Source organism: Athene cunicularia, assembly GCF_003259725.1.
Source record: "Athene cunicularia isolate RWA chromosome 4 unlocalized genomic scaffold, athCun1 chr4_part1, whole genome shotgun sequence".
NCBI lineage: Eukaryota > Metazoa > Chordata > Aves > Strigiformes > Strigidae > Athene > Athene cunicularia.
The window spans coordinates 24,538,020-24,557,979 of record NW_020799098.1 but is presented as its reverse complement, the minus strand read 5'-3'; the positions used below and the strand labels follow the sequence as shown (position 1 = coordinate 24,557,979).

Genomic DNA, 19,960 nt, shown 5'->3' with positions numbered 1-19,960 from the left:
GCAAGCAGTCACAGCTGAAATAATGTAGATCTGCTGGGCATTAGTTCAAGGTCTCTAAATCTGGTAGTCACCATCTACTCTACAACACATATTTTTCAGTAAATATAGATAACTTAAATCTTCTAAACTAGTAATCATTTTTCCAAATGTTTGTCGGTAGATTTCTTAATGTTTCTCTATTACAAATACAGAAATTTCTATATGATTACAATTTTGGTTAACAGGGTAAGTGAATACAAGTTTTGTCACCCTGATCCTAAGATTTTCTCATGAACATTTCAAATTACAGTTGAAGTACAATGTGTAAATTTCATGTGAAAAATTATAATAGCAAGAAGCTTAGGGAGTTAAGACCAAACTGCCTTATTGGAGCTTTACAGAGAAACGTACAAAGCAACTACTATTCATCAGTTGCACTTAAACTTCTGTAGTACTCTTGATTTTTATATGCAATTATGAAAAATATTTAAGACAAATGAAGATTCAGAACATGTTTTACTTTATTAACTAAAATACTAAGCTTTTAAAAACATTTACAGTACCTTGAATGGCATCCTTATGAAAAACGTAAGTGTACACTTTATCATCATCAAAAGCAACAAAAACACCTTTATCCATTGGCCAGTTTTCCCACAGGACTCCTTTAATAGTTGGTGAGAAGTTTGGAATCTCATATAATCTATCTTTTACCTACAAGTAATGCAAAAGTAAAATTACTAGCAAGTGACTAAGGAGACAAACTAAATATTCATTCTGGTTATGATTAAAAATAAAAAGAGAATATAAATAGTGAATAAATAGAAACAATGTATTAAGAAAAAGTTTTTGTATAAGCAGTGACTCTGAATCACATAATTCAGAAGGGAAATAAATGGAGAAAATGCACATTATATGAATGTTATTTACTTTTCTTAGAAAAAAGGTATAGTAATAATATGCAGTGAAATTGGCAGCTAAAATATCTCTATTTGAATACAAAACCACATACATTTCAGAAAAATACTGATCAGGAATTTAGTATAATGAAATTGTCCTGATCTACTATGACAGATTTTATTCCCTTACATTACAACTGAGTTATCTTCAAGCCACTTTAGCAAATTATTCTACAAGCATACATGTTGGAGTGACAAAAACGTCTTCATTCTGTATTAAATACACTCTACAGACAAAGAGCCTGCTTGTAAATACAACTGTACAGATATCTCACACTAACTTACTGGACAATAGACAAAGCCATCACTTTTGTCATCTATGAAAGCCATTCTGGTTCCATTGGGATCTGGAAAAATTTTTCTTACACTGACAGGATGCCGATATTCATTCACATACTGCCAGTCTTCAATGTAGAAATAATGAATAACTCCAGTCTAATGAGAAATAACAGAAAAAGCTAATAATGTCATCAGTAAGTGGCAAATGGATAATTAACTTCATTGTAGTTTCTCCCATCTTAGAGTGTTAAGCATGAAGAGTGTTTACAGAAAAATACTTCTGGGTGATTTTTTGTCTTAATCCTTCATTCACAGCTGGTTTTGGGCAGGATAGAAGACTTGGAGCTTTCTGGAGGGTGGGGAAAGGAGTTGGAGGTTTGAGGGATTTCCTGTTGTTTTTGTTGTTTATCTGACTCTGCTTTGTGGACACAAGCTGTATTTATTGTGCACTTCTCTAAACAGGGGAAATCCTGCCTCATTGCTGACAGAAACTTAACCTTCAAAGCTCAAAAATTTGCCTCCAAGGAAGAACCACACATTCTTAAGAGCAGATATACCCAATTCAGGGGTGAAAAGCAAACTGTTTTGTGATTAATGCTATATTTCAACCAGTGTCACACAAAGAACACTGAAAGTAAAAGGTGGCTTTTGAAGACAATTGTAAAATTTGCACACATTAAACTGATCAGTTGCGAATATAGTACTCCATATTTATCAATACCACTGTGAAGGTGGGAAAGCCCTCAACTGCTCCAAAACCACCCCAACAGTTATTAAACCAGTGATAACACCAGAGAGAGTGATTCTTTCTTCTGGAAGGTCAATACATCAGTTTGTGTCACAAAGAGTGCCAAATATGCTCTGTATTCCCAGCGCCAGAAAATACTAGAAGAAAAGAAACTACCTCTCATACAAAGGAAAATCTCTGGAAAAATCCTTAAGCATGTTCACATGTGCCCTCTTAATTCCTATTTTTGTTGAAAAACCTAAAAAAAATTCTCGTGGGGCAAAGGCTTCAATAGTAAGTCAAGACTTCCATTTATGCTATCATACTTGTTTACCTAGGTACCTTTTTGTCCCCATCTATTACATCAGCACCTAAATCCACAAGTTCGCAAGGCAAGTGCTATATTCTTTCTTATATCTGGAAGACAGTTTGATTGCCAGCTCTCTCACTAATGCAACAGAATTAAATTCTGCTATTAAAATCAGTGCTTTGCAACAAACACTACTAAAAGCAAAACTTAACCTTCCTGACAGTTCATCTCATATAAATGCATTAGTAAAGGAAGTTGGATGCAATTCTGACTGTATTTGCATAAAGTTCTTGCATAGAAAATAATCCACTGTAAGCTTCTCAGAAGCACAATTTTTTTACTAGAAGTACGAGTAATAATCCAAACAATTCAGCTAGAAATATATTCCATCTAAAAGTATCTTTAAAAACAGAAGCATGACTCACATCTGTACCATATATGAGGAAGTCACTAGTTAAAGCATGGCACAAAATTCGGTATTTATCATCATCTGCTGGGAACAGTCGAGTTTCTCGTTCCTCCTGAGCATCCAAACCTTCACTTTCTATCTAAATACAAAGAATAGAACAAACTGAAAAACTCCACTGTTAACAATGAGGTATCATAGTCTTGCCTATATCAAACAGTAAGGAAATGAGATGAAAACAAATCTGCACGTGCATCCCTTTTTATACAGCATCTGCTTCTGTCAAATGCCCACAGAGACTTTTAAAATAAAACTTGTTGAATAGTTCACAAGAAAACACTTTTTCTTCACCTATTCTAGACTAGGTTGTATTTCTAAAGTCTATAGGAGCTCAGCTTTATATTTTAATTAGTCAGCAAAAAATCTAAATAATTTTAAATATTTATCTTTATTATGATAACTGAATATCACTCCATTTTTTCTCATTTTAAAAATTATATTAACTTTTTCATCTTAGATCACCTCATTAGTTCAACACTCCAAACTGCCAGAGCTCTTACCATATGCAACTGGACTTTACCCTCAAAAAGAGCAGCAGCATAATCGGAATTAAGGTGCATACTTGCTACTGTCCCCAGGTACTCCACATCTTTAAGCTTTTTTATATCTAAAGAGTTCAAACAGAAAAGAAAAGGTAAAAATATTTTGATTTTGTATAGGTCTTCACTTATCATCTAAATTTGGGGCTAAGTAATCAGATGTGAAAAACTCACAACTACGCAGAGAGGGGACAAGTCACACAGAGACTTTGTTCTTAGCAGTCAGAACTGGTTAGAAAATACAAGAGAAACTCTTTTCTTACACAACTCTGACTAGTATTCTTACAGTTTTGATAAATTTATTATCTGATAATAAATTTATTTTGATATATTTTGAATTTCGATAAATTTATTAAAGGTGAGCTTAGAGTGACATGAAAGTTTTAAATCCACTGTATAAAATTTGGACATAACATAACCAATTTTACCTTATCCCATGCAAACAACATGAAATTCTACCAAACTGAGTAATTACACCCTCTGATCATATAGTTCCTAGATACTCTGCCAAACTTAGTATTTAAAGACATGGTCAAATAATGTCCCAAAGCTTAAAAGTCCTTCATTGGTTAACAACATGATCAGAAAACAATAAAAAAAGAAACAATCTACATTTCATTACCAATACCTTGAACCCGAAGCTTGCTTTCTATTATTTACAATGCTTTGTCATAACTGCTTCACTTTGCAAAGATCATTATCTGGTCCTAAAAGGACCATATGGAAATTCAAGTTGTTATTGTACAATGTGGAATGTCCAGAACTGCTAAACACAATACCGAATTAATAAAATAAAGCACAATGATTTAGTACTTTTAAGAGAACTAAGTTTATGCTTACTATTCTCTCCAAGTGAATAAAACCAAGCCCGATTGTTCATTCCTACAGCCAAATGATAAACACCAATAGCAACAAAACTAGGCTCTACTTCAACAGAGACTGTGACTGGTAGCTCCTGTAAGAAAACAAAACAAAACAATTTTTCATCCACTATTCATACCTACATTACTTATATCTAAATGAAGATTAAAAGGAAGAGGTTATCATACTCTCTCCACATGATTGGCTACAGTAACTTCAAGAAGAGAAGTGAGGTAGGCAATCCGTGTACTGCAGGCATCTCCAAGGATTGGAAGCTTTGTCAAGAAAACATGGAGGGATCCTCTTCGTGTAGATACTGCCAACAACTGTCCATCATCTGTCCAAGCCAGTTGATCTACACCTAAAACATTCACAAGTTTTTGCAGGGAAAAAAAAAAAAAAAAAAAAGCCTTTCTTTGACTACTAAAACGAAGAAACAATTATTTTGCTTTAAAATGTGAAAATGGTAGGAATGTATACCTAGGAATGTATGTATTACTGTACTCATAACCAATTAATGTAATTCCAAGATTAACTGGAAGCACTCAAACCAAACCTGTAATTTACTAATTTAGCATTTTCCTACGGGTGAAGATTTGACAATAAGTATTTACGGGCACTACAAGAGGAGATAATGGTCGTAACTCATTACCCAAGAACATACTCTTGTAACAATGTTCTGGAAGCCACAGGCACAAATCCTGTGTATCAGGATGAGAACAGATTCAGTATCATATGTCAGTACAAGAAATACTGAAAAAATAAAGCAGCTACCAGAAAAACAATGGAAAGAAACAAAAACCAGTTAAGTATATTATTTCAGTAATCTGAATATACTGCATTACAGATTCAAAAAAACAAAACACTAACTGATCAAATATTCTGAGAGCTGTACTTCTCTATACTTTGAATATATAAAATGAAATAGATTCCCATTTTGTTATGGGTCACTAATAAATACAAGTGGGAAAGAAGGAATTTATGATAAATTCTGTACTTACACAGTTTTTCCAACAACAGTACTTTCACTCACATGTGAACAGTCACCATCAAAATTTTGGTTTACTTCATTTGTAAAAATTTCTATCCTCATGGAGACCGTTAACATACCTTTGTTTTCATCATCCAAGTTTATTATGGCATACATTTCTCTCAGGTCTGACAGATCATGGATTTTAATGCTAAAACAAAAATAAAGTTCTCACTAAAATAAATCACAGTCTTTATAAACTGGCAGAAACCAAACCCAATCAAGCTTGATAGAGCAAGAAATATAACACAAATGCAAAATGCCTTCCATTTCCTAAAGAGCAACACACACTCGTTGTTATCCATCACTTTAAACAGTGCATCACTATGACTGTACAAAAAGACTTGCTCAGAGAACAAAAATTTGAGGAAAAGGCACAAATCCAACTTGAAAGAAGTCAGGGTGGGAAACACACACCATTATTCCCTTTTGACCTGTAAAATGCAGGTTAGGTTAAAAACACTTTCCTGATGCACAAACACTGCTTGAAACACAGATGCAAAAAACTATCTTTCAATCCTGCTTCACATAAAATGGGACAGAGTGAGAGGTTACTTATGTTGTCATGTTACTCAATATATGCTAAAGAACCCCTTAAAGAAATAACACCTATTGTACAATAGCTGAAGTGCTTGAAATTGCACCATGTTTTGCTCATAGTAATCCTACTCTTGATGTGCAAATGTCATACAAAGAACTGAGGACAGACAAAACCATCTGACTCCTACTATCACTCAAGCTCCTTTTTTGCTGAAGTATTCAGATATCATAGAATCAGGGAGTAGCAGACGAGGAGCTAAAGGAGATAGTCTATCATATGCACAACATAATTTGGAAGAACTCCTGTCTATTTAACTACTTTTTTCCTTAATTACTTACACCTTTACACTTTTGTCTAGATTGCAGGTAAGACCAAACACCAGGGAGGAGGATAACGGCATACTCAGTACAGCTTTAAATGAATTGTTCTCCTATTGCTAAGCAGACGTTTATGTCCAGTCAATAAATCATAGCAAAGAAATTTTGACATTTTTGTAGCCAAGTAACATACTAGAAAAAGCAAGAATCAAAAGGAATAAACTATACTAAAGTTTACTTTTTTTGTTTGTTTGTTTACAATTAATTACACTAAAGTTAATTACAACTGCCGGTATTTTGGTCAAAATCAGCCTCATTAGCTTCTCCTAACTTTAGGCTGAGAGGCAGTTCCACAGAGCAATTAATCTCATCTCTGCAGTTACTTCTCAGGGAGCCTTGAAGCCTTAGGGATCCTAGCTTCAGTGCTTAACAGCTAGTTATCACAGAATCATCAAGGTTGGAAAAGACCTTGAAGATCACCTAGTCCAACCATTAACCTAACACTGACAGTTCCCAACTACACCATATCCCTCAGCGCTATGTCAACCCGACTCTCAAACATCTCCAGGGATGGGGACTTCACCACTGCCCTGAGCAGCCCATTTCAAAACCTAACAACCCCTTCTGTAAAGAAATACTTCCTAATATCCAGTCTAAACCTTCCCTGGTGTAATTTGAGGTCATTTCATTATCTCTTGTTCTCTCGCTTATTACTTGGTTAAAGAGACACATCCCCAGCTCTCTGCACCCTCCTTTCAGGTAGCTGTAGAGGGTGATGAGGTCTCCCCTCAGCCTCCTCTTCCCCAAACTAAACAACCCCAGTTATGTGAGATGAATTCCATTTTTTATGTATAAAACTACCACTTACCAATTGTCTCCACATGATGCAGCTTTGTTTAATGACTGTGATATAGCAATACTGCTTAGATTATCCTTATGATTATGAGCTTGAAAGATTTCCTGACCTATCTCACGAATATGCGTAGAAATGACTACAAAACACCCCCGTGAGAAACCAATCATAATGTAGCCATCACCATACCTGTTACAAAAAAAAAAGCAACAATTAAGAAAAAAGATATATTTATGCAACATGCAAAATTCATTTTCTTTCAGACTACTGAGGAACTGTCAATACCTCCTTTTAATAGGAGAAATAATCAGATTATGGGAATTTAGATATAATGCAGAACAATACAGTATAAAATAGATGATGGGGAAAAACAACCGAAGATTCTTAAAGGACAAAACCATGTTTGTGCTGAGAGTTTACTCATAAGTCATCTTTATTATCTCTTCTACATATTATAATGGTATTTTACTTTCAGCAAGCTGCATACATGGTGGTGATACCAGGAGAAAGACCTCTAGTATCTTCACTGGAATAAGCATGCCAGAAGATGGAAACTTCCATTTCAAGGTTCTGGCTGACTTGGTCCCTATGCTAAAAATAATAATGCCCCTTAAGGCATACTACTGCAAACACAGCGGAAGTACCAAAGCTACAATTTTTATTTGTGAATAGACAGTCTGTTTACTTTTCACAGTGTCAAGTAGAAATAATGAGGTTAAGGCAGAAGTAGTTACAGCGTGTAAGGATGAATTCAAACAGTATCTCATCAGCTTAGTTACCAAAAAATCATTGCGATGCAAACAGCCCAGGTACGCCTTGTTAGATATATAGCCATAATTTAAGAAGTATATAGCTACAGATTTTCTTACACAGTTGTAGTGTAAAGGGATTAAATGTCATTCCCGTATTGACTGAACAGGCATTAAAAGACACAGTGTCATGATACAGAAACAGTCCAGCTACTTTTTGGGTACAGGGCTGAAACTTCTAGCCTGGGATTTTTTCAAAGGAACATTACCAATTGGATTACATATGGGGAGGCAACAAGAACTCTGCACAACTTTGTAAACCAACACACTAGCTAAAGGATACAACTCCACTCCTAGCTCTTTCATCAGTTACTTATCTAAACAAAAAACAACCTATAAAACCCTCAGTTTAATCTACTGTCAGAACAGCAACAGTATTAGTGTTCTAAAGCTGAGCATACCAACAGTGATTATTTTTGACAACACTGCTTTTATAGCCATTGAACTGCCAAGAAAAAACAATTACAAAATGTAGATTTTGTGTTTGGAAAAGAATTATCAAAAAGGTTACAATGCAACCAAGAAAAATCCAGTATAAGCAAGGGATATATGACTTAATTTCCAGCATTTATCAGAACTACTGGGAAAATCTTCAGCTTGTTAATACTAGAATGCTTCATTAAGAAAGTTCTGCTCACCATCTGTAGGTTACAATACTGCCATAAGACTGCTGAAATTTCAGATCAATCGGGTTATCTGGATCATTCAAATTAAAAAGAAAGAGAGTCTTCTTGCCGACCACTACACTTACCTGCCAATGAATGAAAAGAAAAATTAACTTGATAAGAAGGGCATCACTTTAAAATAAGGCCCTACATCTTCACTAAAAGATGAGATTTAGGAGTTCTAATAATCCTTAAGAATCCCAAGGATCTGAATTCTTAATATTTATCAACAGCAGAAAAGATTTTCAGGATGCTCCTCTTGTGAGTCAGTGGTTCACAGATCTAAATGCCAAGCCCAGCAGAACACGCATCTCAAATTCAAGACTTTTCCCTACAGAAGCATTAAGTCAGCTCTATTTTCTCAAAGGAAAAGGCCGCAGGTCACTTGGAGTTGCACCTACTCTCACTTGGACTAAAATGTGGGTTTTGATCCACAGAATTTTTTTATCTGGGAGGCTTAAGGGAAGACTATCACAACACTGCTATCTCAAGTAACTTGCTGAGATTTCAAAGACAGAAAGACAATTCCAAAAGAAACAACCTGTTGGGTGTATATTAAACATGCAATATTTACAGTTTGGTATCAGTCTAATTGAGTGCATTTTACTTGATGAATCCCATCGAGAAGTTGGACTTTATAGGAGAAGACAGGTTGAACTTAGGGTTTTTTTAAAGATTATTTTTGTTACTAGAGTGTGTGTTAATGTCAGGCATTTTAGAAAAAGCAAGGAGGAGCAGCTTGTTTTGCCTTATTCTTTGACAAAGATACTGTGAAGGGCTTATTTACAAATTTGCTTTACATTACCTTCTGTTCCAGCTCTCCTTGTCTAAAAAGGAGACAATGGTTTATTCCTAAAATAAGAACTAGAAGAATGAAACACAAAACTGGTGTTTTCAAACTGAGAAAAAAATGCCTGTTGACCTAAAACCCCATTAATCCAGAATTACAAACTCAAATTCTAACCTATAATTTCTAAAGTTTCCCCAAATATGAAAAGTATGTTTTCTGCTTTTTAAAACAGTTTGCTTGTAATTCCATTTCAGCTTAATGATGAAGTATTTAAGAAACACTATTTCTTAAACTCTTCTAAGAAATTACAGGAATTATTTTATGAGGCAGGGCAAGATGTTAACTCTAGTGTTACTTATTTTGACCCAACTTGCAGGTGTTTTTTTTTTTCTTCAGGTGTCATAACTAACAGCCTGAAAGTGATTGTTATCAAGTCAAGCCCCGCCCCCAACAGACACCTAGAGAATGAATACTCTGTGATTTAGAGCTGCTAACAGACATCCAAGCACAAACATCAAGAACTACAGAATTACAGAATGTTCCCTAACAATTTACAGCAAACTTGAGAGCTGTAATAAAAAACCTGCAAAGCCTAGGATACTGCATGACTCAAGAAACAACAGCAGAAGTCAAGGCTGAAGTTCCCAGTTCCTGTATTTCCAAAATACCTGTTAATTAAATTTCCCTAGGAAGCAGAAAACATTTCACTCCATGCAGAGAGGCAAAAAATTCCTATAGGTTCTTGTCAATGTAAACATGGGGAAAAATTCTTTCTTGACACCTATATTCCACAGATTAAATCTGGCTGTGAGAATTTAGTTACGTTGTATAAATGCAGATCTGGACAAATTCTAACACTGTACTACCTCTCTATCCATGGATTTTCTATGTCTTCTCTTGGTATTTCACTGCTGATCATTTAACCATATGCTCTGCTAATAGTTATCGTTACCCCATTTCTCTGTACTTCACCACTGACTGATCTGATGGACTTTGATTCATTCAAGAAAGACCAAGATGACAACACCATTGTTGCCATTTAGACAGAGACAGGATAATGCTCACACCAGAAGACTGACACAGGGGCTTCTAGACTCATTGATGCTGAGGTTTGCATAAGATGAAAACCCAGCAACCAGTGATGTGTTCCCAAAAATGACAGCTGAAAATCTGCCTTCTGAAAAGCAGCAATTTTGACAGTTCCACTCCATTTCCATCTGCCACATTGCATATGCTGCTCTATATTTATATTGTATGTACTTCTTTAAGTCCCTGCACACATCTCCATCTATTATGTTATGCTCTGTTATCTGTCATATTGCTAACCACTGCACTTTTCATGAACACATCCTTAATGAACAAGGGGTATGGCTTTACTTTAAAGGGAAGTTTTGGAAAAGGAAAAAAAATCACCAACACCAAATTTTAAGTCAAGGAGGAACAAATTGCTTCCTGGCCCATACTGGTTGCCAGCAGAAACCCTGAAACATCAGATGAATGGTTTCTGCAGTATTTTGTATTGACTTCTTACTGTGCTTTCCCTGGTTGATATTCTTTCATCAGTCTTCATAACTGAGAACTGCATATCACTGGGATCTGAGCTCACAGAGGTCTGCAAGAAAGAAGTTTGGGTTCAGAAATCAACAGTTAACATAGCAAATACCAATGATAAGTAATTGCATTATTCCTGCCCTGTACATTTCAGTGCTAAGGATAGATAGATGGAGTTGTTACTGCACTTAGTACCAAAACTAAGAAAAAACCTGGAATAAACATGACCACAGTTTGGATCATAATTACATGTTATTATGGAAAATACCAAAAAATATCTAGGAAACAGAAAGACAAATCCAAAGAGAGAAGGAAGGATCCAGATGAGAAATAAGACTTGCAGGATGATATACAGACAGTATTAACTGAAGGTGTGCAAACAAGGTCACTTCAATGCAAATTCAAAGGAAGACCAAGAATAAGGCATAGAGGTTAATTATTTACAATGCATTTTAATATGGACATAACCTGATCTGGTTTAGGTAGTGATAGCAATCTAGTTGCTTTTATAGTCAATATGAAGTTATAAAACCTCATAAGTGAGCCCTGCTTAGGTCTCTGCTGTCTCAGCTACACTGCTTCTACTACCTAAGCCAGTTAGTTTAATGCATAGACATACCCTAACAAATTTATTAGGGTATTCTTCTCCAACTGTGATCTTCAGACATAAAGATGGAAGCATATGAAATGAAATATGAAAGATCTGTCCTTTGAAAATCTTGAGTGAAACACTGTTCATTAAAGTTTAAAAGGTTAATTATATTCATTTGCACATTATACAGCAACTGTCATTGCTCAGGACTGTGATGCATGTAAACAAACTGAATGCTTGATTAGAGAATCTGAGTGTCCTTGGAGGAAGCACTGGAACTGGCCTCTCAACAATGCCATGGAGGTCCAGTCTAGGTGATCCTTGCACATCAGAGGCAAGATCTTTTGTTTAACCAATCTAAAGCAAACCCAACACTAAAAGTACTTTCTAAGGACCTTATAAACAGTCACGTGAGAGCTGTCCTGTGCTGCTACTGAGGAAGTCAACCAAGACTGCACTTACAGGATCCTCTTGTAACAGGTACAGATTAGGATCAAGAATGAGAGAAACATATTTAGGCAGGACCACAGCACAAATGCAGACTATTATCATAAATCACATTGCATAACACAGAGGCTCAGATGTTTAGATATGCCGTCATCCTACATGAGGTTTCCTAAAGGTTCCTTGTCCTTGAAAGCAGAGGGATTGAAAAGGCATAAGCTCCCATAGGTCACAGTTTTCTCGGGATAAGGAGTATTAATGTATGCCTTAAAATCAAATGGGGGTTATAAATATACCTGTCTTATGGTATCCCCTTCCTGATTGCTAATAGTAATCATTTTGTCTTCACCACCTAGAGCCAGAAGGTTTTCAGTACTCCAACAACCACAAGTAATCCGCTTAGTGTGCTTACCTGGAAAAGAAAGAAACTTATACAACACAAATAAACATAACCACAAAAAAATCTGGACAGAAATATGCTCTATTAGGCCACTCAAACACAGATCGTCAGAATGTGAAACAACTTAGCAGAGCAATTACAAGTTCAAGAGTAATTTTTTTAATCTACTCCCAGGTGGAAGTCTTTTGACCTTATAGGGACTTGCACATTCCCTGTTCTTCCATTTCTTTGCATCACATTTCTGGGGAGTGTGCTATATCCTCAACCTTTCTGCCCAGAGGTAACTCTAAGAAGGTAAGAAAAAGTAATGTAGCAACAAGAACAACCATGCAAATCCTTTGCAATAAAGATAACACAAGTTTCCCATGAGGCAGTACTAGGTATGTCTACATATGTATTTTTAACTTACTATACTACAAAAACACTCTGATAAGTCCAACAAAACAGAACAGAAGGTGCAGGTTGAGTGTGAGCACATTTTTGACTTGTGTGTTCATATACAGAACTAAAAAAGGAATCTAAGTATATTAGCAAAATTCCACTTTCACGTGTGCAGGCTTAGTTTCAAACCAATACATACCAAGAACAGGAATCTTGCGAGAAGTCTGACGGTTATATATAAGTAAGTTTCCCTTTGTTGTTCCAACAGCAAGTAAAGTTCCAACTCGAGACCATAATAAGAAAGACATTGCATCCCTAAAATTAAAAAAAATAAATTTGTATACTAGAGATTCCTTTCATGTGCCTACATATACAAACGTTTTGCTTGTTTTGAAGTTCTATGAAATCACACAGACCAAGCAGAATTTTTAAATTAAGCAGATGTCCTCTACAGTAAGTGTCGGAAATATTTAAGTGTGCATGAAATAGTGAAAGTAATAAAAAGTTGTATGAGGTAATGTAATAAGACTTGTGCAGATGCAAAGTGTCTGCAAACATCCACAGTCTTTGATGGAATTAAAAACCACTCAAAGATACCATGAAGGCATGCAAAATTTTCCAGTCACTTTCTGCATTGTTTTGTTGTACTTCAATAATGCTATTAATTCAGCCAACTCCAAATCAATAGGTCTAGTTCTACTCAGTGTAATAATAAAGTTAGAAAGAGACATTTTAACTTGAAGTTTCAGATATAGCAAGGCCTATTTTGGTGTACCCTGTTTTAGGGGTACACAAATACTATACATTACATTTAAAACAAAAGCCTCTTCAGCAAAACAATTTTAATCGCAATTTTCTAATTAGTGCAGTTATTTCCATCAACGACTCTCCAATCTTTTTAAATTTTACTGTAAGCATGAACTTGAAACAAGTTTCAGCTATTGACAGATGAAATGTCTTCCAATATATATTTGGTTTGCATGTGAGGAGTTTTGTTTGTGCTTTTTTAATTCCAAAAAGAGAACGACACCAGTAAAGCTTGATTATCAACTGTTTATTATATGTCTTAGTGCTTATTCTGCTTAAGCAATGACACTGTGACAAAAGAAGGATTAGGCACTTAGATCAATATATATTGTTCTACTGAGACTGCCTCCAGTAAGCAATTTACCTCAGATATTAGAGGGAAAGATCATGAAGGAACTGCAATAACCGCATAATCCATTCTGATAAGTACTTTCTATGCTCTTTTTTGCTTGCATACTGGCAAGTTACTTTTCCCCCCCAAACATTTGTTCACACATGAAAAGAAGTTACAAATGATCTATTCTTTCATACAATATAATGTGTATGTACATCCTCATAAATTGCTTTGATTATATAAATAGTTATAATTTAAAACTGACCTATGAAAAAATCCCAAACCCCTACTTGAGAAAAATTTTTTTAAAAACCAAAGTTGATGTAGTCCACCAGAAAAGATTATAAACAATATTCATTATAACTTCTGTGCTAAAAAGGCATATTGTTGATAATATGTAATAATAATGAACAAAATGTAATGACTACAAAATAACCAAGTACCCCACAAATACCTAAATAAGATGCCTATATAATGCTACATATAATTAATTAAACATTATAAAGAAGCAATCACTTTAAATTTCTCATTTGTATGTACAATCATTTGTTTGTTTTGAAACTAACATATGACCTAACATTCTACCAACAAACAACCTTCAAAACATAACTTAATTAAATAGGTTAAGTCACTGTGTATTTTGTGACAACTCTTTTACTTTTTCAGGAGTGAGTAACTTGTATAGAAGTTCTTTTTTGTTTAAGTTCAGTTTTAACATACACATATAAGATACCAGGCTGTAACATATGGAAACATCCCATAATCAAATATCCAGTATTCTAAATGAATTTTACAAAGCACAATTGTACATGTTCATGGAAATAGGGAATATTTCCATATTCCAGACATTGAGTTTTCAACCTAAATCTGGAAAAAACCACCCTCAGAAACCAATATAACCCCCACACCCCAATTTTTTGAGCTGAGCTGATTTTTTTCATTTAACAGACAAAACACTCAAATTTTTGCATTTTTGACTACTTAAAAAAAACAAGTCAAAAAAGCTCCAAAAACTTACACAAGGGAAACTTATAAATGAAGGGTTAAATCAGAAGGAGTGTTTGTCTCAACTAAAGTAAATAAAATAGCAGTATCCAACATCAGCTGTTTCTCTGCTCAGATGAGTGTCCTAACAAACACAGGACAGATTTTTTTCCACTCTTTCTCCTACAGACAGAACGTAGACAATTTATGTAGAATGCAGTAGTTTAGTGGAAGTGATTCAAAGAAGCTAAAAGTTTTATTGTTAAACCAAGCTAATTTGTTAACCCAGTGCTTGATTGTTACGTAGGTCTCAGGAGAGTTTTAAGTCTGTGGCTAAATTCAGAAAATTATGGATTTGAACCTTAGAGTACTACTGCCTTAGATACTTCCCCCCACCCTAAACCAGTCTGCTTTGTGGACAGCATTTTAGTCCCCTTATAAGGGTAAAAAATCCTAGCACCATTTAAATCACTTCCCTTACTTTTGAGCTCCCTTTTACTTGTTTGAAATACTTTGGAGAAAGTGTAGCCAGTGCAGATAAACAGTTCACCCATCCTTGTTGCTACCACAAAGTAGAAACATCAAAGAGAAGCTCTCTGGGGACTTGGGCACTGTTGACAATTAAAAAAGAAACAAAACTGCTACCAACCCCAAAATCCCCACCCACAACAAACACTTCAAAACCAGCAAATCATACAAAAAAGAATTTAGCAACAAACTGTAGCATATTAGTTTAACTGTATACATGCTATGAAAACGTCAATAAAAAGATGATCTTTGCAATATATCCTCCACATCAACAAGCCACAGTGGTCCAAGTCTTCAAATATACTCTTTAAAAAATTTTTCTTACCTCATGCCACTGTCTACTTGGCTTGTTTTGTTTGTGTTTGCATCCCACAGAAATATGGCACTAGATTTGTCTGTGATTATTGCTAAAGTATCTCCATCCTTATCCCAGTCCATAGCAACACAGTTACTGAAGGAAAAAAAATGGAAGACTGTTACTAATAATGTTAAAATACGTTTGTAGATGTACAGAAACAGCCAAAATTAGTCAGTTGAGTCCTCATTCTTCCTTTTCCTTCCCAAGTATACCCATGACGGACTGCAGATTTAAAGTGCACTTTCACAGCAATGACACCCTTACTCAAATGTTATCAAAATGACAGAGGTTGAAAGGAAGGTAATAAAAAAAGAGACTGCTACCTACATTCTAGTACTTGAAATACTGCCACCTTGATTTTCAAGAGACAGTGAAAATTCCCTGTAAGGTTATATTTTGTTAAAGTCTATTCAGTGTTGAGATTATTTTTCTCATAGTTCAACAAGCATAACAAACTTGAAACAAGAAACCTATGCAGAAGCAGGATAAACCTCTACTTGCAAATAGCTCCCAGAATGAAGAGAACAGCACAAGTCTCTAGTGAGTTGGAAACACTGTTGTTAAAGCACCATATACTGCAGACTAAGAACCTATGCCATCTGACACCACTCTTTTCTCTCTAGATAAATAAGGTGACAGTTTCAGGTTAATAAGGTATCTCTATTCAAAATTTCACTCTCATTACCACTCAAATGAAAACTCCTAATGTAAGCAATTTCAGAAGTGTCTTACTGAAACATACATTGCTGTAAACTAATTCAGTAAGTCCTCAGTCCCAGTTTCTCCTATCTTTCTTTTCATAACCTTAGCAGTTTATTTTAGAGAATAAGTATGGTCTATTCCCAAAACACATCCACAAATACTTAACAGCCAATCAGAACATCAAGAGCAGGAATAACAAGGACAAAAAGAAAAAAAACAGGGAAAAACAGAGACTGGTAACTAGTAAACAAAACAAATTCTATCAACATAATGGTAAGAAGATGCTTAGAACATCAACTATTATAGCAGAGAATATTTGACATTCTGAACTCCATTCTTAAGCAAGGAGAGGTCTAGCAGTTAACAACCGGTTAACAGATAACCAACAAATAAAGCAGCAAAATTTGGCCTGAGGGAGAGAACTTCCATATAAACACACTTGTTTCTCTTTAAACTGTCTATCACAAAAATTGAATTTTATTCTAATAGTAACAATTAGAAAGAATTTATTCTCCAATCACAGCAAAAGGTTAGAAATAAGGATTCAAAAGAACTACCTAACCTAGGTAGAAGATTTGCTGGCAGGCCTCAAAAAGTCAATACTATCCACAATGCCAATAAGCAGATGTTAATTATTTTGACAAGCCTTTAGGGTATGTGGTTATTATAGAAGTTTTTTCTCCTCTTTGCCTTGCCACTAGAACACAACATTACTTTAAAACTGGTTTAGATGTTTTATGTTTCCCTGAAGGACAGGATCACATCTGTCCATCAAGAGGGTAGTGCCCTCAGTGTCCATCATTAAGGTTGACTCCCCCCTTCACACCACTCTCACCAACCCACATGACAGTGGATGATCCCCAGTCCAATACAAGCTCTTCTCAGAGTTCACCACTGATTCCACACAGCTTTCCTCACTTTTGGCAGCTTGCCAGAGAGAATGAGCATTTATCATGCATTGTGCAAAACAGCAGTGCAGAATAGGCTGGGCCATGGATATTACCAAGCAAAAGACTCTGGCACAGCCAGGCTGCATTATGAATGGAACCTAACCAGAACAGGATTTTGAAACAAGACAGCAAGATGTGACAAGCAGCAAGATAGAAGCGAGTCTGGTAAAGACAACAAGAATTGCATCTCGTGGTTTGGTGCAAGATAATAACTACCATGAACTGCAAATACTGGATTTCTAGGGATTTCTTGGGGAACTGAGTGATTCTGGCTCCTATCTACCAATGATAAAGGGACATGTAAGTGACAATTTAGAAATGAAAGTTAAGACTTCTAGATTAAAGGCTGCTGATTTAAAGCCTTAGTGGGAGTTTTGCCTTGACTAGGGACTCCACCTTAACCAAAATGAAACAGGTTGTTAGAAATAAAAAATCATGAATTTGCATGAATACTTAAGCTAAGAGCAGGTAAAATACTAGAAGAAATGAGGAGCACACAGATGAAACTATGGCTATATCAGCTAGTAATGGTGCCCAATAGAAGTAGATTTATAGAACAAAATGGTATGACAACCAGTGTTTGCACCTAGGAAGGTTTCCTCTGGGCCCTATCTAGCCTGTTCCTGTGGACTGATTGCCTTTTAGCAGCTAGGCTGCACCTTCCAAAGTACACTACTTTTAAAATTTCATCTGAAAGGAATCCAGTTTGTATACTCCAACACCACTCTGTGATGTGAACCAAAGTGCTATAAGCAGGAAAAACAATGAGATTCACTTCAGAAGTACACTGTCAATCTAAAGTAAAAATGCCAGTGACCTAAGCAAAAGCACTAAACCAAAAGGATACCTTTCCTCAGTAAGGCTATGATAACAAATTACTAGAAAGCTGACAGCAGCAAGAGTGCAGTCACAATAGCATGATGCAGATATACTGTATACAACCTCATTATGTTCTTTCTTAATATGACAGATCTTTTCCTAACATTTTAATGAAGTAGACTGAGTTTATTACTAATAAGGAGTGCGTTGGGTAGGAGAACATATTTTTATTACTATCCTTTATACATTACTATGAGTTCAGCTTTTACTGTCTCAGATTCCATACATGCTCATCAGTTTGTCTTTTCCAGGAAGAGACAGTTATCTCTTCCTACAGAGTTCTCAAAATGTATGAGCACCTCACCAGAAGAGAAGCGTTTTTAAAAAACAACATAGAAAATAATTTAAACCCATCTTAGTACGTACCTTGGTAAGCTGATTTCATTTCTCTTCTGACCATGACGATCAAAAATTTTCACAGCACGATCACCTCTAAAAAAGATTAACAAATAGAATAATTCCCTTTCTTTTTCAGTGAATTTTATGGACAAATGAAACAAATACTTGTAATCTTACCCTGTTACTGCAAGAAAATTTCCCAAAGTTTTCTGCCAAGCAAACTGCACAGGGGAACCAGACCACGCTTTTTCTAACAGACTGAATACTTGCTGAGAGACAAAAAAAAGTAGGAAATTAGGTATCTTAAAGTCATTAGCATATAACAAAAAACAACTTCCTGACATGTTAGCAACTGTCAGTACTGTGGAGAAAAAAAGAGAAACCCTTAAATACAACTTCTGGGTGATTCTAATGCGCCAAAGTACCAAAATTCCACATATTTTCGTTTGTGCTGGAAAAACTGAAGTTTCTGGTGCTAGGTGTCTGCATTGAGAACTACTGTGACTCTATCACAACGTTTTTTGGTTTTTTTTTTTCCCCTCTTAGAGTTACTGGAATAAAAAAAAAATATATCTCACATTTATGTCCAAAGACTAGAATGTTTAGTTCTCTTGTCATGGAAGTCTGGGACCAGAAAGCATCCTTAGTGCATAAAACACAGAAGGCTCAGCATCTACGCTTTTAGAGATATGTAACTATTTTGTCCTCTCTGAATTCCTGGGTTTTAAAACCTAAGACCTCAAAGCTACTCAACTGTAAAGATTCCAACCACTAAGAAAGTTTCTCAGAAATTCCTTTTCCTTGCACACTACCTGCACATATTTTTCTGTAACTTGGGGTAAGATAAAGTCCTCAACTTTGTTTTACAGCTATCACTTTTTCCCCTTCCACCCCATCACATAAACACCAACATCTGGTGTCCACCAATGCCTGCCAGTCTTACTCAAGTCTTTGTCAAAGGTCCACAATCCTTGTTTTGGATGAATGTAAACTGAGGCATCTTGAAGCTGGATTTGCATTTTACCCACATAAAAGTGTAAAATTATGAGCACCACGTGCCACAAGCACAAAGAACATCTTAACAATTATGTCTTATTTTGAAAAAGTTTAATAAAATCTGTAATAAATCAACAATGAAGGAAATAATTATGGGAGTGCGGGCAAGCTCCAGCTCTTCATGTTTTTCCTGTTCTTACTTACAGACTAAACCCCCCTACGGAGTCTGAGTAGGTAACTTTCCTTTTGGCCCAACCTAAGCGTTGCCCGAGGAGGGTTTCTCGCACCCCTCTCCGCTGCCAGGGCCAGCGTTAAGGCACGGCGACACGGCGGCGGCAGACGCGACGTCTGGCGGTAGCGGCTTCGGGAGACGCGACGGCTCAGGCAACTGGCGCGGGAAAAACCAGCCTGGCCGAGGTCGGGGCCTCTCGCAGCGCGCTCCCGGAGGCAGGGCCAGGGCGGGCGGTGGGAACGGCCCTGGCTCCCCTGAGGCAGCCCCCACCGCGGCCCCAACTTCCCGCTCGCTGGAGGAAAGCGCCGACGGGCGTTTCCCGCCGCGCCTCCCTCCCTTCCCTAGGCCGCAGGAGGCACCG

At 36.1% G+C, this 19,960-nt stretch overlaps 1 protein-coding gene across 6 annotated transcripts in view; it reads right to left on the bottom strand.

The window, feature by feature from the left end:
• The window catches only part of WDR19 (WD repeat domain 19), a 47,493-nt gene extending 27,567 nt beyond the window's left edge, over positions 1 to 19,926 (bottom strand). For 3 of the 6 annotated variants that reach the window (XM_026847343.1, XM_026847344.1, XM_026847349.1), the window contains exons 1-16: positions 19,572 to 19,926; positions 18,549 to 18,640; positions 18,399 to 18,464; positions 15,469 to 15,594; positions 12,690 to 12,805; positions 12,006 to 12,121; positions 10,654 to 10,734; positions 8,306 to 8,418; positions 6,874 to 7,047; positions 5,228 to 5,298; positions 4,306 to 4,478; positions 4,097 to 4,211; positions 3,218 to 3,324; positions 2,677 to 2,799; positions 1,221 to 1,370; positions 543 to 690 (exon numbers count right to left, since the gene is read on the bottom strand). In XM_026847343.1, the coding sequence (XP_026703144.1) occupies positions 543 to 690; positions 1,221 to 1,370; positions 2,677 to 2,799; positions 3,218 to 3,324; positions 4,097 to 4,211; positions 4,306 to 4,478; positions 5,228 to 5,298; positions 6,874 to 7,047; positions 8,306 to 8,418; positions 10,654 to 10,734; positions 12,006 to 12,121; positions 12,690 to 12,805; positions 15,469 to 15,581 (1,600 nt within the window). In that variant the 5' untranslated portion in view covers positions 15,582 to 15,594; positions 18,399 to 18,464; positions 18,549 to 18,640; positions 19,572 to 19,926. Of the gene's footprint in view, positions 1 to 542; positions 691 to 1,220; positions 1,371 to 2,676; positions 2,800 to 3,217; positions 3,325 to 4,096; positions 4,212 to 4,305; positions 4,479 to 5,227; positions 5,299 to 6,873; positions 7,048 to 8,305; positions 8,419 to 10,653; positions 10,735 to 12,005; positions 12,122 to 12,689; positions 12,806 to 15,468; positions 15,595 to 18,398; positions 18,465 to 18,548; positions 18,641 to 19,571 lie in introns of those variants that run through there. The other 3 variants (XM_026847345.1, XM_026847348.1, XM_026847347.1) reach the window with 3 other exon arrangements.
• Between the last annotated feature and the right edge of the window lie 34 nt (positions 19,927 to 19,960).